This window comes from Terrapene carolina, unplaced genomic scaffold, assembly GCF_002925995.2.
Source record: "Terrapene carolina triunguis isolate 2854851 unplaced genomic scaffold, T_m_triunguis-2.0 Scaffold111, whole genome shotgun sequence".
NCBI lineage: Eukaryota > Metazoa > Chordata > Testudines > Emydidae > Terrapene > Terrapene triunguis.
Genome location: NW_020664462.1, coordinates 18258352 through 18282988, shown reverse-complemented (window position 1 = coordinate 18282988; position 24637 = coordinate 18258352). Strand labels below are relative to the sequence as shown.

Here is a 24637-nt window from a genome sequence, read left to right as displayed (position 1 = left end):
ATGACTGAAGAGCTGAGAAGGGGAAGAGAGAGAGGGTTGCACCAGGCTGAGAGAGGCAAGGGGGTGGATTAAGGGTGTAATAGTGGGTCCCCAAAAGAGACAAAATGCGATTGATGGGTCGCCTTAGTAAAAAGTTTGAGAACCACTGATCTAATGCATAAAAATTTCCACTCTGTAAGTATATGTAATATCTTCCCTGTGGGTGAACTGCCACCTTTATAAATATTAATTAACAGTATAGTTTAAATGGTATTTTTGCTAAAGATCATCTATGTATGATATTCGTTACTTCCTTTAATGTAAATGCCAAATATCTGGTTACAGGTTTTAATCTTTCCATTCAAACTTTGCTTTATTTATTTTGACACTACTGAGTTAAACTGTCAAGTACTTTTCTGAAATGAACTAGAAAAATACATTTAAATGTTTCTCCCTATAACTTAAACATGCATTCAGTTAATGTAGCTACTCAAATCCTGTTTTTCTTAATTTTCTGTGTGCTTCTGTATTTATTTTGAATTTGAGCTGTCTTCTTTTTAGGCTTCAAATGCAGAAGAACTTGCACCACCAGAGTCCATTGCAGACCTTCCTCCACTTTCAGGCAGTTTAATGGCAATGATAATTAAGTCAATAAATGTGGTCAGGTAATGTTTGTCTGTTAGTTTCCATAAGGTTTATTAATGTGAAACCAGTAAGTTACCAAACAAGCTTTTAATTCTTAAATTCAAGTTTGTGGAATTAGCCAGTGAATACCTACATCACCTACTACATTTCCATGTAATATCCCATAATCCTTTACTTTTTTGTTACGTTGATTGTTAGTTTTTTGCTTTTTCTGTTGTCCTTGTATTAGAATCACATGACTATTAATTCTAATAATTCCTTTCCTCATAATCACTCTTCAAAACATACTTATTTCAAAAGGTATTTATAAATCCTAGCCCTTCCTATATGGAAGGGGTTAGATCAAACCAAAGTCTTTACCAGAAATAACACCAGTCATATAACCTGGAACTAACAACATGCATGCTAAAACTCAACTGTAAAATACACACTGATGGCACTATACAAATGGCATAAAGAAATTATTTAGTTGTTACTATAGTAAGTGTTAAGTATGCCCTGAAAGAGAGCTTGGTGTGCATTCTGCAGCTTTCCCGAGTGACTTTTCTGTAGGACCTAAATTGGGATGCTTGTTATGTATTCTACCACTATTTTAGTGGAGGTTAGTTGAGTCTGCTGCAGTTACAGCTGAATTTCAATTTTCATTTTAATCACCCTTTTAAAATTTGTTCATAACTTATTTTTCTTCAAGTGATTAGCCACATGTATTCCAATTCTGCTGTGCATGCACCCCAGATCAGAATCTTTTTGAATAGCAGTGTCAGGGACCATGCCATGCTCTGTACACCTTCCAGTGCTCCATAGCTCAAGAGTCCAAAGGGCAGGGCAACCACAATCACCCTTCTGTCTTGCAACCACAGGTGGTAAGAGGAAACTGAAAACCACATCTCTGCCCACTGCATGATTTTGTTATCTCTAGTTAGTTAGTTTTTCCAATTATAGTTAGTTAGATATATATCGTTTTAGTCTGTTGGCAAAAAAGGGAAAAGTCTTCAAGTCTGGGGTGCCTTGGCACTAGATGCCCCTGCACATGGTGGAATCAAAGCTTCTGGGATTCAAAGTCTGTCTCTCCTGTGAGACAGCTATTCCCATCAGTGACACTCTAAGTGCCTCTTCTGCCTCAGTGAAGCACATACACCACAAAAGTGCTCTGTGTGCTCCTTCTTTTTGAAAAGGACCCAAAAACAAGGGAATCTCACCTCAAACTTTTCCTGACAGATCTATGAGGGCATCATCCATTCCTGAGAGGGAGAAGGGAGCCAAGCCGGACCAGACAGTCTCAGAGCACTCCGGTAAACCAGGGTCTATCTTGAGCTCCAGGACTCAGCCTTGAGAAAGGTTCCAGTCCTTGACTATGGAGTCAGCCAGAGCTTCCCTACATTCCTCAGATCAATCCTCTGAGGAGAGAGGAAGGAAGGAGCATAACGTCCATGGTATCTGGAGACTCAGATCTCTCTCTCTCTCTCCAGCACACAATAGATCTAAGTTTAGAGGCAGTTTAAGTCCCACATTGGATCCCGCTGATGCCTCTGTACTGAAGAGTCACCTCTTGAAGAAGCCATCCTTCTTTTGACCAGTATTGATGGCAGCCAAGCACCCATCCTGAAGCACTCAGAACCAAAACTTCTTCAGAGCTTCTTGAACCAACACCAAAGAACCTGGTGCAAGCTTCTGAGCTCCCAGCCCTAGTACCAAATCTTCTGGCACAGACACTGAAGTATCTTGCACCTTCCTCTGCAGTACCATTCATAATTCCAGACACAGATGAAACCGCCTCAGAACCAATGTTCATGTTTCAAGGAAGCTTGACGGCATCTGAGCTGCCAGAGTCTGTTGCTGGCATGTACTAGGAAACTATTGTCCTGGACCCAAGTACACCATCCTCTGTGTCAGTAGAGGATGCTCCAGGACCTGCTCCTGTGGAGGAATTATATTTCTTTTCCTCCTCCTACATCTGAAGTGACTAGGAAGGTGTCACCTATGTATTTGCCTCACTCACTGCCTTATGAACTGAGCTATTTAGACGGGGAGTCCAGGGGACACTTCTACAAGAGAGGGCATTTGAATTCTTGGTAGGAACATCCCTCATAGTATTCTCCATGGCCTGCAAAACCACTCCCCTATCCCATGCACATATGGCTATTTTGGGAGTGCATCTCAACAGAAGGGCTCTATCCATTGATCCTATCTCTAAACCCAGGTCTCCTTCTTCCATAGACCCCCAGGAAAGCCAAGTGATCCAGCATACAATCATACCTTCAGGACCAGGAATTTGAACAGGAAAATATGCAGGAGTCAGAGGTCCAGCCTTATTTCTCAAGTGCTTTTTGTGCTCTTCTCCTGATGAGGCTGTCCACCCAGCTGTTCTGACCCAGCCAGAAAACTAGGAACTTCTCCAGTGAATGCCACACACCTTGGACATTCTAGTGGAGAATAGTGCGTGAGAAGTCTTGCAAATGTCTAGACAGTCTGTGTTCATTGGTCCTGGTAGATTGGAAATGCCAAAGGCTTGTAGGAGCCAACCAGATACCTATGGCAAAGCTCAGTTTCAGTGATGCCCACCTCCATAGTCAAGAAGTGGGACCTTTCTTAACATTGAGTCCTGGAGCTTCAGTGGTGCCCACCTCAGAGTGACTCTTCAGTACAGATATAGGTGCTACCAGTCATCTCTAAGGAGGCTGAATACTTTTATAACCATCTAGTGCCTGGATCCTTGGTCATAACTGCTGTCCAAGAGATGTTGAAGCAGCAGGGACTACCCAAGTGAACACCCCAGGACAAAGTTCCTCTCTGTGCTGCTGCAGGAACCTAAGTCCCTGGTGTTAGAGTGGCATCTGGTTGCATAGACCTCTCATTGAAGCCTCTGACTCCACAATCATGCAGGTTGCTTGGTTGCAGTCCTCAGGGATACCAAAGGAGGTCTAAATGACCACGTTCAATTACTCTGACCTCTTAATTAAGCATAATAATGAAACCGTGCACCTGTTAAAGGACTCAAGCCATCTTAGGCTCTGGAAGCCTATATTCTGTCTTCCATGAGACACAATACAGGCCTCAGAATTATCAGAGACATAGGCAATCCCTCTAATCCTATTATGGCCAGCAAAGATCCTCCAAGGAAGAGGCAGAGGTTCCAGAGGAGGAAAACCATATATCCCGCATCAGGAGGTTTGAGGGTATGGTCAAGAGTCTGAGGTCTACCCCCACCCCGTTTTGGGAACTGTCTTGTTTTCAGAGAGCCTGGAACCAGATTTCCAGGACCAAGTGGTCCAAGGTTATAGGGATACACCATCCAGTTCCATTCATTCCCTACCATCTTTCCCTGTCCCTTTCCAGGGATCCCTCTCACAAGATATTACTAAGAAAGGAAATGAACTCCCTTCTGCAACTCAGGCCTGGTCTACACTGGGGGGGGTCGATCTAAGTTACGCAACTTCACCTACGTGAATAACATAGCTGAAGTCGACGTACTTAGACCTACTCACCGCGGTGTCTTCACTGCGGTGAGTCGACTGCTGCTGCTCCCCCCTCGACTCCGCCTGCGCCTCTTGCAGTAGCGCTCGGGGATCGATTTATCGCATCTAGACTAGATGCGATAAATCACCCCCTGCTGGATCGATCGCTGCCCATCGATCCGGCAGGTAGTGTAGACATACCGTCAGAGCACTGGAACTACCTGGGCAGTTCCAGAACAGGGAGTCTTCACTCGTTCCCTAATTTTTTACTTAGATCATAAACTCTTTGGGGGCAGGAACTGTCCCTTTGTTTTGTTTGTATAGCACCTAGCACAATGGAGTCCATGACTAGTGCTCCAGGGTGCTATGATAATACAAATACAGTCCAAAACCTATTTAGGCATTATTAGAAATTGCTATATACAATAGTGTGTCTGGATCCATCTGATCCAGGATACACTGATTGAGTCCCATTCCACCAGAGCTCAAGCAACCTCTGCTGTTTCTCTGAGTCATTCCAATACCTGAGATTTGTAGAGCACCGTCTGGAGTTTGGTTCATACCATCATCAACTTGTTTGACTTCCACAGCAAATGGCAGACAATTAAATGAGTTACAATTCCAGTTTATTTTAGAGCCAGTATTTTTACCTTTTAAGGACTTTTCTTTTTTCTGTCTGAATTTCTTTTTTTCTTTTCTGAATACACCGAAAAATCTTTATTTTTTGGTTACTGCTGCTCCTCGTCTCATATGAATTATTTCACCTAAATTCCCTTGTTCCATTCCTAAGCAGCCACCACTGTACAGAATACATTACTTCCTCTGAAACTATCAGCAGTGAAACTCCAGAGATCAGCCAGTTAACAATCTTCTGTAAGAAGTACATTTGAGATTTCCACACTTAAACTGTGTTTTGGAGTCTCATGATCGATCCTAGATCATTGTTTCCCATGTGATGGTTTGGAGAACTACCATTGTTGCGGGGGCCAACTAAAAGTCCTATTTATGTTTTTAAAGGAACGTGTTTCCCCATGTGCCTTTGATTTTCTTCTAGGTCATTTTTAAATGAATTAATGGAATGCATTGTCTGTGAAGAAATTGAAGGAATTATTAGTCTTACAGCTGCTGCGTACATAGTTGTTATAATCAAAGGTCAGTCAAACTAATTTTGTCTCCAATGAAGACTTTTGTCAGTAGTAGATTTTAGTCCAACTTAATTTTAAAATGTTACATTATTTTTCCAGTTAGCTGTGGAAATTCAGAAGTAGTAATTTTTATAGGAATGCAGAATTAAAAAGAAAAATGCAAAGTTGTAAGGAATGCCATTAGACATTGGATCTAAAACTTTGTGGGGTCTTTTAAAAAAAAAAAAAAAAATCTTTATCTGCTAGGCTAACATAGTCCTCCTCCATATCTTGTTTTATAGGAATATAATAACATTCACAAGTACAAATTTATACACTTAACTTGGGTAATGAAAATCTAAGTAAATATGTCGCCAGTTTTTAACAAACTGTTAATTTGTTATATAGATGCTACACAGGAATATGCAGTCTTGGTTTTTTTTAACATATTATTTCAAATAGGTAAGCACAAAGCTTCACTTGTTAAGGATATTGCACATGCCCTTCAAAAGAAGCTGATGACATGCAGAGAAGTTGCCATGGAAGAATCTAGCAGCATTGAAAGGTAAATCTGCTGTACAGGAAAAAACCCACTGATTGAAAAAGGGATGCAAGATTCTGTACTTGCTGGTGAAGAAGTTTATTGAAATCCATATGATACAGCAGTGGTTCTCAAACTGGGGTCGGGACCCCTGAGTGGGTCACAAGCATATTACATGGGGGGTCGCGAGCTGTCAGCCTCCACCTCAAACCCTGCTTTCCCTCCAGCATTTATAATGGTGTTAAATATATAAAAAAGTGTTTTTAATTTATAGGGGGGGTCGCCCTCAGAGGCTTGCTATGTGAAAGGGGGTCACCAGTACAAAAGTTTGAGAACCACTGATATACAGGGATTAAAATAGTGCCAAAATGTTGCAGGCTATTGAGCCCAGTTAAGGAATTTCCTAGTTCAGCTCCCCCTTTCAGATGGTAATTCTCTTTACATGTTTTGTTCTTTAAAAGGAAGCAGATTGGAGTATTGTGGGTTCTACAGTATATAGAACAAGATGTAAAAGTTAAATTTAAAGTCCAATCTCACTAAGAACTGCACAGAGAAAAGCAAGCATTCTTTGTAACTTTGCTGTTTCATAGTATTAGAGCTGAGGGGTTTTCTCTGCATTGTGTATATTAGCGAATATGAATATCTCTAGCTAAAAATATATCCACGGTCATAAACAATTATTTTAGTGCCTTACCACAGTCATTAGATTCTGCTTTTGGTGCAATTTCAGCTTTATAGGAGGTTGGCTTTAGACCAAATTAGCCTCTTCTGTTTCACAGGTTAAAATAAAAAAATGCTAATTTTACCACCACTTACATTTTAACTTTGCATATGGTCTGAAACAAAAGTTAATAGTTTCATTAACACTAAAAATACTCTTATTTACTGCATTCAGATAGAAATAAAATGTAATATATTCAAAACCTCCACCTTGCCTAATTATAATCTCTTCAGAGTTCTCGGGATAACAAATATAAGTTATAGCCATTGATGACATGCATATATTTGTAGTATGGTTCCAACAATTTTTATTAGGAATTGGTGGGCAAATTGGACAGTCCAGTTTCCTGTGATTGCAGCAGGGAGGCATTGATGCACATCTGTTTCGTGTCTTCTGTTTTTTTTTAAAGCACATTGGTTTAATGGTGGGAAAAGATGGTAAAAAAGAACCTAAGACAGCCTATGGCAGAAAATATGTAAAATGGAAATTAGGAATGCTAAAATGGAATTTGAAGAGCAAACAGCCACAACTCGTTTTTAAAAAAGATATTTTTAAGATATTCATAGAAGAGGGAATAAAGGGAACAATCAAAGAGGATAAAGTATGTTTCAGGGAAGCTAAGCTATTTCTTTGTATCAATCTTCATCCCTGAGAATGTGGAGGATGGGGAAGGACCTACTGTTTTCTGGTAAAAAGATGAAGTACTGTCAGAAAATAAGGTGTCAAAGGAGAAGGTGCTGGAATAATCTGATACATTAAAAAGTCAACCAGTTACTAAGACCTGATCATATACACCCTAAAATTCTGAAAGAACTTAAGAATGAAGTAACTGAGCTACTAACAAAGAATGCAATCATTCATTTAAATCTGCTGCTATCCCAGAGAATTGAACAGTAGCAAATGTATCTTTCTTTTAAAAACGTGCCCTGTGTTTCTGGAAATTACAGACCAGCAAGCCTTACTTTTTGTGCTGGTTGAAATGATGATGGTAATAGAATTATAAAATACCTAAATAATCATTGTTATGATAGGGACAAACCAGTATGGCTTCTGCAAAGGAAAATGGTGCCTCACTAATCTTACAGTATGCCAACAAAATAAGGAGAACTAGTTGATATAATTTACGTGGACTTTCAAAAAATGTGTGTGATAGAAGCTCAGATTCCGTAGTTAGTTCTTGTAGTTCTGGGGCAATAGGCAAAGTTCTATAATGGAAACAAAAAAAGAGTAGGAATAATGGGCATGAGTAGCAGACAGCACCTATTTGGTCTAATTAATCCTTCTCTACACACATGCACACTATGGATTATTTGAAAGCTTATTACGTCTACTTTAAAATGAGGTATGATGTGCAGTTGTTACCACAGAAATGGGGATAAACAATGTCACCATCAACACGTTAAAATGACCACTTTGAAATACTTACATTTTTTTCTGTTAGTTTAAAGACACTCTGTATTTCGAGACATAAAATTGAATTTCTTTGTGACTTCAGAGCATCACAATAACAATCTAAAGGGTAAAACAATATCTGATAAACTTGTACAGTTATTGAAATGTAATAGCACTGATGACATTTCTAGTGAACATCATTATAATGATCTCTAGCGAGAGTGCATGGGTTACCAAATATTCATTGTCTTGGCATGTGACGAGTTCTGTGCAAGGAATATTGTTCTAACTACAGACAAGTTGATTGTGCAGTGACCTCTACTGGTACAGGCACAAATAAGGTCTCGTAGAAGCTCAGGTGCCATTGGGCCCTTGAAGAATACAGAAATAGTTCATCATCCACATTTTTCTATCCATGTCGCAATGGTGATCTAATATCTGGTTTACCTATGTGTGAAAGCATCTAAACTTTTGCTTGCCAAGATGCTTTTTTGACATGCATTTTAAAACTGTCCTCACATGGTGGGAGTTTGGCCAGTGGCTCATCCTTTTTGATGGATAGATTGAGGTACAATCAATTCAGATTTCTGAGAGTCTCCTTTTCATTCTCACTCTGGTCATACAGCATTGCTACCAACTTCTTTGCTGCAGACATTGCAGCTTGTCCATTACTCTTCCCCCAATTTAGCAAGCTCTGAAGTGGTAAGCTCTTTGTGTTCACAACATTAATCACAGATATTTTTGTAATACCAAATAGGGATGACACAATCCCATCCTATTAATACATGTACAGCAGGAAGTATGTTTCAAAAGTCAGGAGTGAATGTGCCACAAATTGCATGCACAGATATGAAGCAACGCCTGTCATTTGTGCTGGTAATGGTACCTGTTTCAATCTAGATTTTGTTTGTGTTCCATTTTTGGAAAGTAGTGAACAGCAAGGACCAAAACATGTGCATCAAGTGACTAATTACTATAGTTCCTTTTTCACCAAGAGACCAAAAGCCATATTGGCACATATAGCATGCAGAAGCATCCTTGTGTCCATTTTCTCTTGTGTTACTAGACAAGTCTTGGACTTCTTCATCTCCTCTGCTGGTAATGGACTTTGCTACTTCACCATTGCAAAAGCTTCCAGCAAGAAGGAGTGTTTGTGCTGTGCTCCTCCATTCTTATGTGCATTTCGAACCATTTGTTCACAGAAGAATTTTACAAGTGACTGCTTGTTGGATGCCACATATAGAAACTTTTTTCATGGAGTCAGAGGGTTCCCACCAATCACTTGGTATTTCTTGCATCCAACCTTAGATCCTGTCTGATGCTGTCTTTTTGCAGTTTTCACAGAGTTGCTGTTGTCATATTTGTCAAAGACTATGATTACAGAATTAGCTTTGTCAAATCCTTTTAGAACCTGTCTTAAGTACTCAGCAGTCAATTCACTGAATGTGTGAATTTGGCGCTAGCCATCATTTGTATGACAGTCGTGACATCTCTGATGTACACTATGGTTTCTCTTTTGAATGGTCTTAGCTCATAGATTCTTTCAACTTGAGCTTCTAGATGATGCCCTAATTCATCTTTGTCTGTTCTTCTCATTGTTCCATCACCATGGAAGATGGACATAAGTACAGGACATATTGGGTGACTAAGACAGTTGTCACTGAAACATCATCTCTGTATCTTGCTAAGGACAGAGCTCTGTGGAAAACAATTTCTGGACTGATAACTGCTGTGATTGTCCCTCCCTTGCCAAATTTAAATTTGGTCATCTTGGCCATGTCAACAAATGTTTTGATACCAGATTTCTAGACTGGACTGATCTAGCTATGTGTTCCATCATAATCAAGTGCACCTCTCAAAAATCTCCCCATTTGTTCTTTACCAACATCTGCTGTTTTCAGTGGAGACTCTTGTACATCTGATGTTACATGCCGGCCAGTAGATATGTTGATAAGCACCTCTGGATGTGATTCAGGGTCAAATGGGTTTGTCATATTGTTGATGACATGGTTGGTAAGAGCTATAACATGCACTTCATCCCTCTTCAGTGCAGAGGCAAGGACTTGTTTGTGGACTTTGTATTCATTACTTCTTTTTAGGCCACTTCTCTCTCTCATTTTGCATATTCATAATATTAAGCTGTGTCATCTCTAACAGTAATACTGACCTGTGCATAAGTGTCACTGAATTAAAAAGCTGGTTTCTAAAATATTTCAAACACTGTATTGCATGCATAGGCAACTACAAATTAAAACGTTCTACCAGGCATACTAGATGCAACACCGTATGTACAAAAGGTTACAGATAGAGAAGCATGACATTAGGAATGCACATATATGTATATCTAGCCACTATGCAATACAAACTATGGGCATGCAATCTACTGCTACAGCTTTCAGTGTGAGACTGATCTGGTCAGCAAATTTTAATTGAAAATACATAAAACTATGGTCACTTGTGAGGTACTTTGACAAATAAAAATATGCAATGTGAAACATTTCATGTTAGTATATTGCAAAATCTTATTTGCTATTTTTGTCACATTCTAAACAGCTTCATTTTTAAAAAAGAAATATTTGCATATGCAAAACCAATACAGATCTTTTAATACATTGGCATTTGGAAGATTTGACCAATAAACACCACATTAAGATATTGAAATTGACTACAGTTTTTACTGTTTGTTAGTCATGTTGCAGTGATTCTGGAACTGTGCAAAAAATGACCCTTTCTCATTTTGGGTACCATTGTTTCATATCACCTACAGGCTTAGGGCATCACTTGACAGTACCACATCATACCTCATTTAAACATACATAAATTAAGCTTTCAAGTGATATGTGGGTGTCGTGTATAGGGTGGCTGCATTAAATTCCGAAAAATGGCCCTTTTTGAAGAACGCCACACATCTATAAATGGTCAGTTTTCATCATGCTTGAAAGGTGGTTAACACTGGGGTTCCATAAAGTTCTATATTAGCACCAATGTTAAATTTAGTAATGATCTGGAAAAGGGAATGAGCAGTGAGGTGGCAAAACTTTCAAATTACACAATTCATTTAGTCAAAACTGCAGAAAACACTGAGGAATTACAGTGAAACTAACAAAGTTAGATAAATAGGCAACACGATTATAGATGATATTAAGAATGGATACATGTAAAGTAATGCACATTCAAAGGAATAATGTGAAGAACTCATGCATTGCTGCATTGTAAATTAACTGTAACATGCAGGAAAGTGGTCTGGGTGTCTTTGGACAGCTCTATGAACACCAACTCTGCCAATGAACAACTGCAGTCAAAAAGTAAACAGAACATTAGGATGCATTACAGAATGGAAAAAATTAAATAATGACAAATAAGTGGCACATCCTCAACTAGAATACTGTTTTCAGTTATGGTAATGTTTTTTCCAAAAACAAACAAACAAGCCACAATTTAAATAAATAAGAAGCATGGGAAAACTTTCATATGAAGAGAATTAAAAGATTAGGACTATTTAGAGAGACAGATGGGGTGACATGATCTGGTACACCAAATTATATGTGGTAAGGAGACTGTCCTGTTTATGCTTTTTTTTTTTTTTTTTTTTTTTTGTAATGTACAAACATTTAATGAATTTCAAAGGCAGAGAATTTAAATGTGATAAAAAGAAATACTTTTTCACAAAACACAGTTCTACTGTGATGAGTTCCACATGCTATCATTGAGAGCTTAACAGAGTTTAAGAAAAGATTAAATATTGGTAAAGATAGTAAGAACATCCACAACCTCATTAGATAGGATTATTTTTTTTTAAAGAATTTGAAAGGATATACAAACTCGTGCTTCTGGGCATAATCCACTAACTGCAAAAGGGTTAAGAAGAAATTTCCCAATGGGCTGGTTATATTCCATAATTGCCCACTTCTATTGGCTGGTTCTTGCACCATCCTTAAAAGCTTTTGGTACTGGCTGCTATCCGAGAAAGGATGCTGGACGATAATGGACCACTAGTCTCATTGTGTACTGTAATGATTCAAATGCAATTATATTTTGATTGCAGCGTGCCTTAAGAACATAAGAATGGCCATACTGGGTCAGACCAAAGGTCCATCTAGCCCAGTATCCTGTCTACCGACAGTGACCAATGCCAGGTGCTCCAGAGGGAGTGAACCTAACAGGAAATGATCAAGTGATCTCTCTCCTGCCATCCATCTCCACCCTCTGACAAACAGAGGCTAGGGGCATCATTCCTTACCCATCCTGGCTAATAGCCATTAATGGACTTAACCTCGATGAATTTATCTAGTTCTCTTTTAAACCCTGTTACAGTCCTAGCCTTCACAACCTCCTCAAGCAAGGAGTTCCACAGGTTGACTGTACGCTGTGTGAAGAAGAACTTCCTTTTATTTGTTTTAAACCTGCTGCCCATTAATTTCATTTGGTGGCCCCTAGTTCTTATATTATGGGCACAAGTAAATAAATTTTCCTTATTCACTTTCTCCATACCACTCATGATTTTATATACCTCTGTCTTATTTTGGCAAACAGCAATTTTCTTCTAATTATTACATCTTTCTCATTCTGTTTGGCCAGAGGAAAACTTGTAGTCAAAATTGTCTGCAAATTAGTCCACAGCTCATTATATGGTCAGATAACGTACTAATTTATATATGCTAACATCAACTATAATAAATTTACTCTTCTCAAAGCTTAATTTGTTACTTTTTACATATGTTTACATTATTTTAAAATGTCAGCCCTTTGGGAATTACAGTAACTCCTCGCTTAACGTTGTTTCGAAGTTACGTCGCTGCTCCATTAGGGAACATACTCATTTAAAGTTGTGCAATGCTCCCTTATAACACCATTTGGATGACTTTACAAGGGAGCATTGCACAAGTTCCTCTTCTCCGCCTCCTCCCCTTCCCTCCCTTCCTCCCTCCCTCCCCTCCCAGTGCTTCCCCCACCACCAAACAGCTGTTTCTGGGAGGGAGGGAGGGAGCAGGGAAGCTGCCCTCCCCCCCCGGCAGGCAGGGCCATCCGGAACGCAGGGGCTTTAGGGGCTGCAGGCCCCTGGGCTAAGGGGGCCCCGGGGCCCCGGCCTGCAGCTCTAAAGCCCCTTTCGGAATGCGGCCCTGCGAGCACAGGCCGGAGGACTCAAGAGGAGCAGGTGCAGCCAGTGGCCAGAGAGAAGCGGCGCTTTCCCCTTCAAAGCCAGCTCCCAGAATCGCGGTTCCCAGAATCCCACAGAGACACCTGCACACCCCCTGCACCAAACAGGAGTTGCCCCAGGTAAGTGCTCTGCACCTCCTGCCTGCCCCAGTCCTGAGCCTCCTCCCGCACCCCCACCCTGAGCGCCCTCCGGCACCCTAATGCCCTTCCAGACTCTGCACCCCCAGCCCTGAGCCCCAGGGGTAAGCCGGGGCACCTCCCCACCACAGTACAGTACTGTACAGTATATAATGCCTTTTGTCTGCCCCCCAAAAATTTCCTTGGAACCTAACCCCCCGCATTTACATTAAATCTTATGGGAAAATTGGATTCTTTAAACATGGTTTCGCTTAAAGTTGCATTTTTCAGGAACATAACTACAATGTTAAGTGAGGAGTTACTGTAGTTTATCCCTGGTGGATGGAGCCTGGGACCTGACTAAATTTCCAAGAGATTTTGGATGCTGCCCCAGTCTTTTAAATTTGGGCATCGGGCACCAGTAAGAAATATGTAGAGGTCTTCTATATTAGAGTACCTCAGGTGCTGCCCTTAAATCAGAAATTAGTCCACTATACCAGAAGAACACGTTTTCCTAAATACTAGAATCTAGTCTTCTCTGCTCAACTGAACTAGCAGTTTCAGTTGACAGTTAAAAGCGAATATTATGGATTTTTGCATTGAACAAATCAAATAAGCTATGAAATATTATGATATAATTTATAATATATATAATCATCTTTGCTTAGTATGATTAGCATTTCAGTATCTGGGCACTGAAATTAAACCTATTTAACTTTTATGCTGAAACATTTAATGTTTTCCTCACGTTATCATATAGATGTCTTTCCAAACCCTTCATTGCTCTGTCATTGAAGTGCTAATTAAAGAGAACTTGCAAATAGTTTCTCACTATTTGTGTAGGATTTCTGCAGCATACTCAAAATAGTAAAGGTAAAGAGCATTTAATACAATTGACTTTAAATTTACCTTGTTTTTTCCTCTTTTGGGTGCCTTACAGTCATTCTGAGTTCTATTATAGTTGGACGTCCATTAGCTTAGGGCATGATGAGTCTCTCAGTGAAGGGACATCTCCGTTTAATGATCTAAAGCCAAACAAAATATTAAATAAAATTCCTGAATTGTTCCTTGTATGTTTGCTCTTCGGGCACCTGGAACAATACTTAAGTTAGTGACTAGCATTGCTAATATAGGGCATCCTTAGAATCTTACAAATAACTAACATTGCAAATATTGGAGAAATGATGCATGGAAAATAAAGCTGACAGTTTGTCACAATATGAATTCAAGCATCAAGAAATCAAATCTACGAAGATAAATGTTGCATTAGTGTTTGGCGATAAGCCATGCCCTGACTATGGTCTTCTGAGGACAGTTTAAGGCTGGGTGAGTGTGAGAAGTTCTGTGGGAGAGTGCAACTGCAGAGGTAATGTTGGATGAGGAATGCAAGAAAATGGAGAGTGATAGATTAAAAGCTTGGGGATAGCAGTTATCTCTTTTGAGATGGTATAAGGATTCCAGTGTGTGCAGGGGTGGGAATGTTGCTGAGGATAGTACATCTGAAGTGACAGATGGGTGGCTGTTAGTACCAAGGATAAAGATGCAGGAAGATCAGCACTAGGGAAAACAAATACCAGAGAAAGAGGAGAATGCAGAAATTATGTGGATTGGCAGGGAATGGGGAAAATGAGTGACCAGAAGAGGAGGTGGTAGGGGAGTGGAGAGCAGAGAAGAAAAAGGGAAATGAGGAAGGGGCAAGACTGGACTTCAGAGGATTAATGCTGTGTATGTGATAGTAAGATGGCAGAGGTAGAAAAGGGCAGTAAATCAAATATTCAGAGAAGCAAATGAACAGTGATTTAAGTATGTAGAAGGTCAAATATTAAGAAACAGTACCAATACAGTATTTTAAAAATATTTAAATAGACACTCTAATTGTTCTTCCTGATACCTTTTTGAAAGTAGAGAACAAATTCGATCATATTTAAAGCTGGTAAAAATGGAGGAAAATTCGGGCTTTTATTCAAATTTAAAACTTTTTTGTCAATTTTAAAATTAAAGATTTGATCCTCCGTAGCTATACTGTAATCCAGGGATCGGCAACCTTTCAGAAGTGGTGTGCCGAGTCTTCATTTATTCACTCTAATTTAAGGTTTCGCATGCCAATAATACATTTTAACATATAGAAAGAGACCTTCTAAAAAAGTCCTATAATATATAACTAAACTATTGTTGAATGTAAAGTAAATAAGGTTTTAAAAATGTTTAAGAAGCTTCATTTAATATTAAATTAAAATGCAGAGGCCCCCAGACCGGTGGCCAGGATCCGGGCAGTGTGTGTGCCACTAAAAATCAACTCGCGTGCTGCCTTCGGCACGCGTGCCATAAGTTGCCTACCCCTGCTGTAATCTATAATCATTCGAAGAGATGAATGGAAATGCTGAGCAAGATTATTCCTCTTAAATGTAATCCAATAAAACAACTTCTTTAATTCCTTAAACTAGTGGTGTGTAACTTCTCAAAGAAATAAGGGAGTAGCTATTTATTGAAAAGCAAATAGGCAAAGGTGTTCCTTTTGCACGTCTTATTCAGCTGCTCACTGATTTCTCTGGTTTCAGAACCCTATATGAATCATCTGTGAAAATTTTGGAGGACATCTTGAATCCTTGACTGTACCGCTGCCTTCAAGTCATGAAAAGTAGAAAGAAGGAAGATGTATTGTTTTTTTATAAAGCCAAGCAATATGTTACCTTGAAAAACATATTTAATATAATAGTGAATTGTTGGAATGATTGTATTATGCTAGCTTATACTTTGTACGTACGTACATACATTGAAAGTCTTAGCAAGAAAATGAATAACTTTTAAAAACAAATCAGTTTTATATTCCTTTCATATTTAAAACAATTGTGCAGAAACTTTTTTAAAGTATGCAGAAATATTTTGTATATACATAAATAATGTATTATTAAAGATTTTGGAACGGCTATGAGGAGGGGCTTGTAGGTATATTCCAAGTATTTCATATGAAATAAAATCAGTACCTTTTTATATATTTTTAAAAAGAGAATTAATAAAATGACTGAACTATCCCTTTGAATGGCATTTTCTTGAACCCTTTGACATTGAATGTCATGCGTTTCCCTAAAAGGTAAGGCATGAGCACTTAGGGAAAATAACAGGTGCTTCTGAATAGCAAAAAACATTCTACATGGCATACTTACTGGGCCAAATGGAAATGTTTTTTTTATCTGGCCTCAGCAGACAAGTGTCTCTCCGGTGCAGGCTTCCATCAGTGTTTTGGATTATATGTAGCACGTAAAACATCAGTGCCTGACAGTTCATTTAAAGTATTTATGACAGTCATTTCAGCGTTCCACCCACCAGTAGGTAATCGTAGCTATTAGTTGCAGTTTCAGAAGTGAAAGGCAAACCAATTTCCACTCAAAAGATTTCTTCTTGGATTTCTTGTGCTACCAGTTAGCTAACGTCATGCCATCTCCTAGAGTATTGGCTCATTTGACTAGAGCGCGAACAGCTTCAGCAACCTTCCTAGCACAAGTACCTATTTGAGACATACACCTCTACCCCGATATAACGCTGTCCTCGGGAGCCAAAAAATCTTACCACGTTATAGGTGAAACCGTGTTATATCAAACTTGCTTTGATCTGCCGGAGTGCGCAGCCCCACCCCACCCCGGAGCACTGCTTTACCATGTTATATCCGAATTTGTTATATCGGGTCGCGTTATATCGGGGTAGAGGTGTATTCAAAACAGCAACCTGGTCATTAGTTCAACATTTTTGATGCTCATTATGCCATTTCCCGTCTGTCCAGAAATTATGCCAGTTTTTGACAGGCTGTTCTATAAATCGCTGTTCAGGTAGACTCCAAACCTGCCTTTACTTTAATCTGCTTGTGAGTCACCTACAGTGGAATGGACATATGCAACCACTTGCAGAAAACGGTTACCTAGCTTTCCACAACTGTTGTTCTTAAAGATATGTTGTACATGTCCATGCCATGACCCAACCTTCTTCCCCTTTCTTTTGGAGTCTATCCGGTAAGAAGGAACTGAGTGGGGGGGCAGCTCCACACTTGTACACCAGTGTGCAGTGGCACAGAGTGACAAGGCACTCAAGATGCCCTGAAGGATACCACTAAGGGAAAAAGTTCTCTAACAACTAACTGTACAAGGTATGCACATACCTACATTCGAATGGAAAGGTAGGTAACTATTTTTTCCTTACACAAATTTGCTAACAGTACTCAGTCCATTCCTAAGCACAATTGTCAGAGAACAATTGTGTAATATTATGTCATCTATGTTCACAAAACAAATTGTTTTAGTGTCTCTGCTAGCTTTTTTGGTTGCAATTATGTCTGCAAGAAGAGTTTCCAAAACCTCTGCTTTTGGGAGGCATGAGTTTTGATGTGTCTTCTTCCCACAGAGACAAGATCATTCTTCACAGTCAAACATTCTTGGACAGAAACACTTACTTCCATGCATCACAGCAAATTGTTCCTGTTTTACCCAAAGCCACAACACCTGAAAAGTTTGGGGCTCATACTGATTGTAAGAAGAACTGTTTTACTTATTAAACCTAAAGAGTTCAGGAAAACCTCATTTTTATTCACTTGCTTTCAGCCTAAGTATCTGTGCCTAAAAGCATGCAAATCCTCCTTAATCAAGTGGGTCAAACTTTTCATCAGCAAAGCCTACACAAATGTGGATAAATGAAAAGTGATCAGAGCCCCCCTCAGCACTGTCTACAGCAGCATCCTGGGTAGAAAGTGCATTGGCCACCATAGGAAAATCTGTAAAGCTGCCAACTATCAACTCATTAATAAAATACTACATTTCTTGACGTTCATTTCTCTGCTTAAGCTTCTGAGCAAGCAGGTGTTCCAAATGATGACCCCCAAATACTCGTCATACAAATATTTAATGAATACAAAAATCAGAGAGAGTGAATTGTCCTCCTATTACTAGAGGTGATCCTTTTTCATTAGGGCTATGTAAAGTTGGCCTTGGCATGAATCAGAGAGCATGTGAGCTCTCAAATCCTTAAGGATACATGGAGGTGTATGTCTAAGCGGCTTTCTTTGTGTGATGTTCTTTACTTTTGGCTTCTGACATCTTATGGACTTCAGCACTGTACAAATGAGGTAGAGGGGTTGAGAGTGTGATCCCACCTGGGGATATGGAGGTGATATGTGGTGGGGCCGAGGGGTTCGGTGTGTGGGAGGGGGCTCGGCTGGAGCAGAGGGTTGGGGTGCAGAGAAGTGAGGGCTCTGGCTGGGGTTGCAGGCTCTGGGGTGGGGCCGGGGATGAGGGGTTTGGGGTGTGGGAGGGGGCTCGGGAGGGGCAGGAGGTTGGGCTGCAGGGGTGAGGGCTCTAGGGGCGGGCCGAGGATGAGGGGCTCAAAGTGTGGGAGGGGGCTCAGGGATGGGGCAGAACGTTGGGGGTGAGGGCTCCAGCTGATTTAGTTGGGGTTGGTCCTGCTTTGAGCCAGGGGGTTGGATTAAATGGCCTCCTGAGGTCTCTTCCAACCCTAATCTTCTATGGGGGTACAGGCTCTGGGGTGGGGCCAGGGATGAGGAGTTTGGGGTGCAGGCCTCCCTGGGGTCAGAGGACTCCCCCCAGCCCTCTCCCTGCCATCAGCAGCTCTGGGGATGGGGTTAGGGCTCCTCCTCCCCCCCCCGGCTCTCTGCATGCCCCAACTTCCCTCCCTGCCCACTTCCTACCTTTCTCCTCTCCCGGCCCCTGTGACTGAGCACCTACACTGCTCTTTATAGCCGCGCAGCTTAGAGGGAACTTAGGTCAGATCTAGGTTACCTGACATGATGTAAGTCTGGGTCCAAGGCAAGAGCAGGGTTGGGAACAAGCAGGCACAGGAATTATCACTGCCACAAGTGAATGCTTTGAGCAGCCGTACCACTGCTACTGTGCATAAGAGCCAGTCTGCTTCCTCCTCCAACCAATGAAGTGATGTAACCAATCAGGCAGCATACTTCAGACCAGCTGCCCTCTTTAGAGTGCACAGAGACTGGTTCTGCTGCAGAATCTGATCCTTGACAATCCCCCACTTCCAGGGTGCCTCCAAGTACTTCTAAGGGAACTCTCACAATAGGGCCGGGGTGTGGATATTCTCTACCAGTTCCCAAAACCACTCATCTGAAGCGTAGCATTCCTAGTCTCACCTAACTTGCTGATAGTTGAGGATGTGGTAGACCAAGTACTCGTCCTGTCCGTGACCTGTTATGAGTGGCAGTAGTGAGTTGGAGAAAATCAAACCAGTTGTTCGTAGCGGTAGCAGAGTGGATGAAAGGCCTCCTGGTCTCATCTCAAAGAATATCCTCCTGGATCACATCATGCATCCACATGTGCTATGAGCTGGCCAAAGTACCAGCCCCAGCTCTTACGGCACACTCCACTAGGGCCCGGGCCTCGTCAGCAACGTTCTAGCCCAGGTCTCGATCCAAGAAATCTGCAGGGCAGCAACTTGGTCCTCGGTGCATACCTTCACCTCTCACTACGCCATCGTAAGGCACGCCAGAGATGACGCAGCTTTCAGCAGAGCGGTGCCGCAATCAGCGTTTCCTTAACTCCGACACCCAAGGCCTAGGTAAGGCTTGGGAGTCACCTAATTGGAATTGATATGAGCAATCACTCGAAGAAGAAAAGCCAGTGACACACCTCTGGTAACTATTGTTCTTCGAGATGTGTTGCTCATATCCATTTCAGACCCGCCTTCCCCTATGTCGGAGTAGCTGGCAAGAAAGAACTGAAGAGGCGCCGGGTCAGCAGGGTCATATATTGAGCGCCATGACGGCACCAATCCAGGGGGCTCCACAGCCGACCTGACAGGTGCTGCTAGGGGAAAAACGTTCCAACGGCTGTGCGGACACCTAATTGGAATGGATATGAGCAACACAACTCGAAGAACAACAGTTATGAGAGGTGAGTAACCATTTTTTCCTCTGGCTATATGAGGTGGTGGCACCATGACCCCTCCACAGTTCCATCTTACTGCCCATGCCTGAAGTTAGAACTTTGTGTGGTTATCTCATGTTCTCTATCTCAGTTGTCTAAAGTTTTTTTTCTCTACACATATATAGTTTTAAATAGTTTATAGTATCCTAGATAGTAGTGTTAGATTCGCCGGGAGATGGAGATCTAAGCCCTGAGGTAAGTGGGGAAGTGGGATACCGGGAGGAAGCACAAGGAGGAGGGTGCAACAGGGGAGTCCTCCTTATTCATACTGAAAACTAACCGATTGCCCTACTTTATCTTAGGTGCCTGTACACGAACGCAAGAAGCCTGAGAAACAAGCAGGAAAAATTGGAAGTTCTGGCACAGTCAATAAACTATGATGTGATTGGAATAACAGAGACATGGTGGGGTAACTCACATGACTGGAGCACTGTCATGGATGGGTATAAACTGTTCAGGAAGGATAGGCGGGGAGAAAAGGTGGAGTTGCACTATATAAGAGAGCAGTATGATTGCTCAGAGCTCCAGTATGAAACTGGAGAAAAGCCTGTTGAGAGTCTGTGTTAAGTTTAGAGACGAGAGCAACAAGGGTGGTGTCATGTGGCCATCTGCTATAAACCATCAGATCAGGAGGATGAGGTAGAAAAGGTTTTATTCGGACAACTAACAGAAGTTTCCAGATCACAGGCCCCAGTTCTTGTGGGGGACTTGAATCACCTTGACATCTGCTGGGAGAGCAATACAGCAGTGCACAGACAATCCAAGAAGTTTTTGGAGAGTGTTGGGGACAACTTTCTGGTGCAAACGCTGGAGGAACCAACTAGGGGCCGTGCTCCTCTTGACCTGCTGCTCTCAAACGGAAGAATTGGTAGGAGTAGAAGTGGGTGGCAACCTGGGCAGCAGTGACTATGAAATGGTCAAGTTCAGGAACCTGACAAAAGGAAGAAAGAAGAGCAGCAGAATACGGAGCCTGGACTTCAGAAAAGCAGACTTTGACTCCCTCAGGGAACTGATGGGCAGGATCCCCTGGGAGGCTAATATGAGGGAGAAAGGAGTCCAGGAGAGCGGGCTGTATTTTAAACAAGCTTTATTGAGGGTGCAGGAATAGACCATTCTGATGTGCAGAAAGAATAGCAAATATGGCAGGCGACCAGCTTGGCTTAACAGTGAAATCTTCAGTGAGCTTAAACACAAAAAGAAAGCTTACATGAAGTGGAAACTTGGACAGATGACTAGGAAGGAGTATAAAAATATTACTCTAGCATGCAGGGGGCCAAAGTCCAATTGGAGTTGCAGCTAGCAAGGGATGTGAAGGGTATGAAGAAGGGTTTCTACAGGTATGTTAGCAACAAGAAGGTCAGGCAAAGTGTGGGACCCTTACTGAATGGTGGAGACAACCTAGTGACAGATAATGTGGAAAAAGCTTTTTTTTGCCTCGGTCTTCACAAACAAGGTCAGCTCCCAGAGTGCTGCACTGGCCAGCACAGTATGGGGAGGAGGCAAGCAGCCCTCAGTGGTGAAAGAACAGGTTAAGAACTATTTAGAAAAGCTGGATATGCACAAGTCCATGGGGCCGGATGCAATGCATCCGAGGTTGCTGAGGGAGTTGGCTGATATGATTGCAGACCCATTGGCCATTATCTTTGAAAACTCGTGGCGATTGGGAGGAGGTCCCGGATGGTTGGAAAAAGGCAAATATAGTGCCCATCTTTAAAAAAGCAAACAAGGAGAATCCGGGGAACTACAGCCTCACCTCTGTCCCTGGAAAAATCATGGAGCAGGTCCTTAAGGAATCCATTTTGAAGCACTTGGAGGAGAGGAAGGTGATCAGGAACAGTCAACATGGATTCACCAAGGGCAAGTCATGCCTGACCAACCTGATTGCCTTCTATGATGGCAGTAGCTCTTTGTCGCAGATATCATAATTCTTCACTGCTGTGGTTAGCTTCTGAGAATAGAAGGCACAGGGGTGGAGTTGGTTGTGGGGACCTTAATGTTGAGATAATACTGCACCTATTGCTAAGTTCAAGGCATCTGCCATGATCATAAATGGTTTAGTGGCAGCTGGATGAATCAGAATGGGTGCTGTGGTGAATGCCTTTTTCAGTTGATCAAAGGCCAGTTGAGCCTCTGTGAACCAGGCGAATTGGGCCTTCTTTTGCAGAAGTGCCATGGATGCAACCAGACTAGAGAATTCTTTAATATAAATCACCAGTAGAAATTGGCAAATGCCATGAATCACAGCATCACATGTATGTCCTTGGGTGCAGCCCAGTTAGATATTGCTGCCACCTTTATGTGGGTTCATGGTGAACCCCACGGGGGAGACAATACATGCCAAGAATTCCACTATGTCCGTTTTGAGCTCACATTTCTTTAGCTTTGTACAGAGGTGTGGTTCTGGCGGAATCTCTCCAAGAGAGTGTACATGTGATGATGTGGAGATCCTGACTTTGAGAAAATGAAGACGATATCCAGGTAAACGATGACAAATTTGTCCAGTGTGTGCCTAAAGATGTCATTTGTGAAATGCTGGAAGATTGTTGGGGCATTGCACAACCCAAACAGCATGACCAAATACTTAACGTGGCCATACCTAGCATGGAAGGTGGTCTTCCGTTTGTCACCTTCCTCGGTCCTCACCAGTTTATAAACTCCATGGTGGTCTAACATTATGAAGATTTTGGCAGAGTGGAGTTTTTTAAACAACTCGTTAAGCGATAAGAGGTACCAATTTTGGATTGTAATCTTGTTCAGAGCTCAGTAGTCCACATACGGTAGTCCTGAAGGGAGCCATATTTCTTTGCCACAAAGAAGATGGGGGCTCCTGCTGTGGATGTGGCAAGGCGAATAAACCCATTCTGCAGGTTTTCCTTGAGGTAGCTCTGGAGTGCCTGTAGTTCAGGTTCGGAGAGGGAATAAATGTTCCCAAAGGGAAACTGTGCTCCTGACTGAAGGTTGATGAGGCAGTTGTAGCTGTGCTGAGGCAGCAGAATATCAGCTTTCTTTTTGCTGAACACATCGGCATAGTTTTGATATTTAACAGAAATCTCTGGAGCCATTGGGAAGATGGGGTGGAGGTGGTTTGCCAGGGTCGTCTTGGGATCCCTTCTTTGCATCTTTGAATTCTTTGGAGGACTGAATAAGCTGCAAAGGGGTTCTTGTTTTCTGGTCGGCTCTTGGAAAACTGGATTGTCAGCAATATGGAGAATCAAAGCACAGTAGGCCTGACCACCAGCAGATGTGTAGGTCATGGGTGATGAGCTAAGGAATGCCAAGGACAACTGATGAATGTGGTGCAAGAATTAGCTTAAAGTGGAAGACTTCTCTGTGGCCTCGAAGGGCTGTTACCTCTAAGGGAACAGTCTGGTGGGTGACTGGTCCCGATGACAGGTGTGACCAGTCTATGGACTTCACTAATGCAGGGGAGTCCTTGTGCTGGGGGAGGGGGATATTGTGTGCTCAGACAAACTCCAGATCCATGAAATTGCCTCAAGAACCCAAGTCCACCAGCACCTCTATGTTGGAGTCAGGCATTGCAGGATGTTGAATCTGGAGATATATTGTACTCTGAATTGCATGGGCCAGTTCACCACAGAAAGAAATTACAAAGACAAAAGCTATGCATTCAGAGTGCATGTGATGAAAGGATCTAAGACCAGCCACTTTCTCAGCCACAGTATGGCAGCAATGATGGTCCTAGTGAGAAAGGTGGAATAATTTGATGAAAGATTTGATGATACTGGACTTCTGATAGGAGATCCAGTACAAATCAACTTAAGAGGTACTGCTGAACCATACAGTGTACAAATACCTCTACTAGAGAGACCTTGGAAGAGACTAGCTGCAGATTTATGTGAACTGAGAAAAAAATATCATTACCTGATTGTAGTGGACTATTTTTCCAGGTATTTAAAAATAATGTACTTCAAAGTCATAATATGACAGTGTTATTCAGAAACTGAAGTGCACTTTTGCTCACTTAGGTATTCCCGAACAACTAGTGACAGATAATGGACCACAATCCACTGAAACAGAATTTGTCATGCAAAATGAAATATGATTTTGATCATATTATTAGCAATCCACATTACCCATAAGCGAATGGAGAGACTGAGAAAGCTGTACAGACAGCCAAGAAAATCCTACAGCAAGATGATCCATTCCTTGTTCCTCTGAGCTACAGATCAGCACCAATAGATATAGGACCTAGTCCAGCACAACTCCAGATGGGAAGACAACTCAGAACCATTGTTCTAAGATTGGAATAAAATCTATCTTCAAAGTAGCCAGACATGAAGAGAGAGTAGCCATATTGGATAAAATAAAATGTTAAAAGAGCTTATGAACACTTTTACAACAGACATCACTCAGAAAACTGACAGGCTTAAAACTTGGTGACTATGTTCATATCTTATTTGATGCAGAAAAAGGATGGACAACTCCAGCTGTCGTGAAGAGAGCGAATTCAGTGCCCAGATCATATATGACTGACTGTGGAGAGTGCAACAGAAACTGTCGACATCTACAGTTTGTTCCTCAGAAAAAAATTATCAACAGAGCAAACT

The 24637-nt window shown here is 41.6% G+C and overlaps 1 protein-coding gene across 2 annotated transcripts in view; it reads left to right on the top strand.

The window, feature by feature from the left end:
* Positions 1-15896, top strand: part of NCAPG2 (non-SMC condensin II complex subunit G2) — a 127951-nt gene extending 112055 nt beyond the window's left edge. For both annotated transcript variants that reach the window (XM_029911639.1, XM_029911638.1), the window contains 4 exons: positions 541-644; positions 5134-5231; positions 5666-5768; positions 15690-15896. In XM_029911639.1, the coding sequence (XP_029767499.1) occupies positions 541-644; positions 5134-5231; positions 5666-5768; positions 15690-15741 (357 nt within the window). In that variant the 3' untranslated portion in view covers positions 15742-15896. The remainder of the gene's footprint in view (positions 1-540; positions 645-5133; positions 5232-5665; positions 5769-15689) is intronic.
* Positions 15897-24637: the final 8741 nt, after the last annotated feature.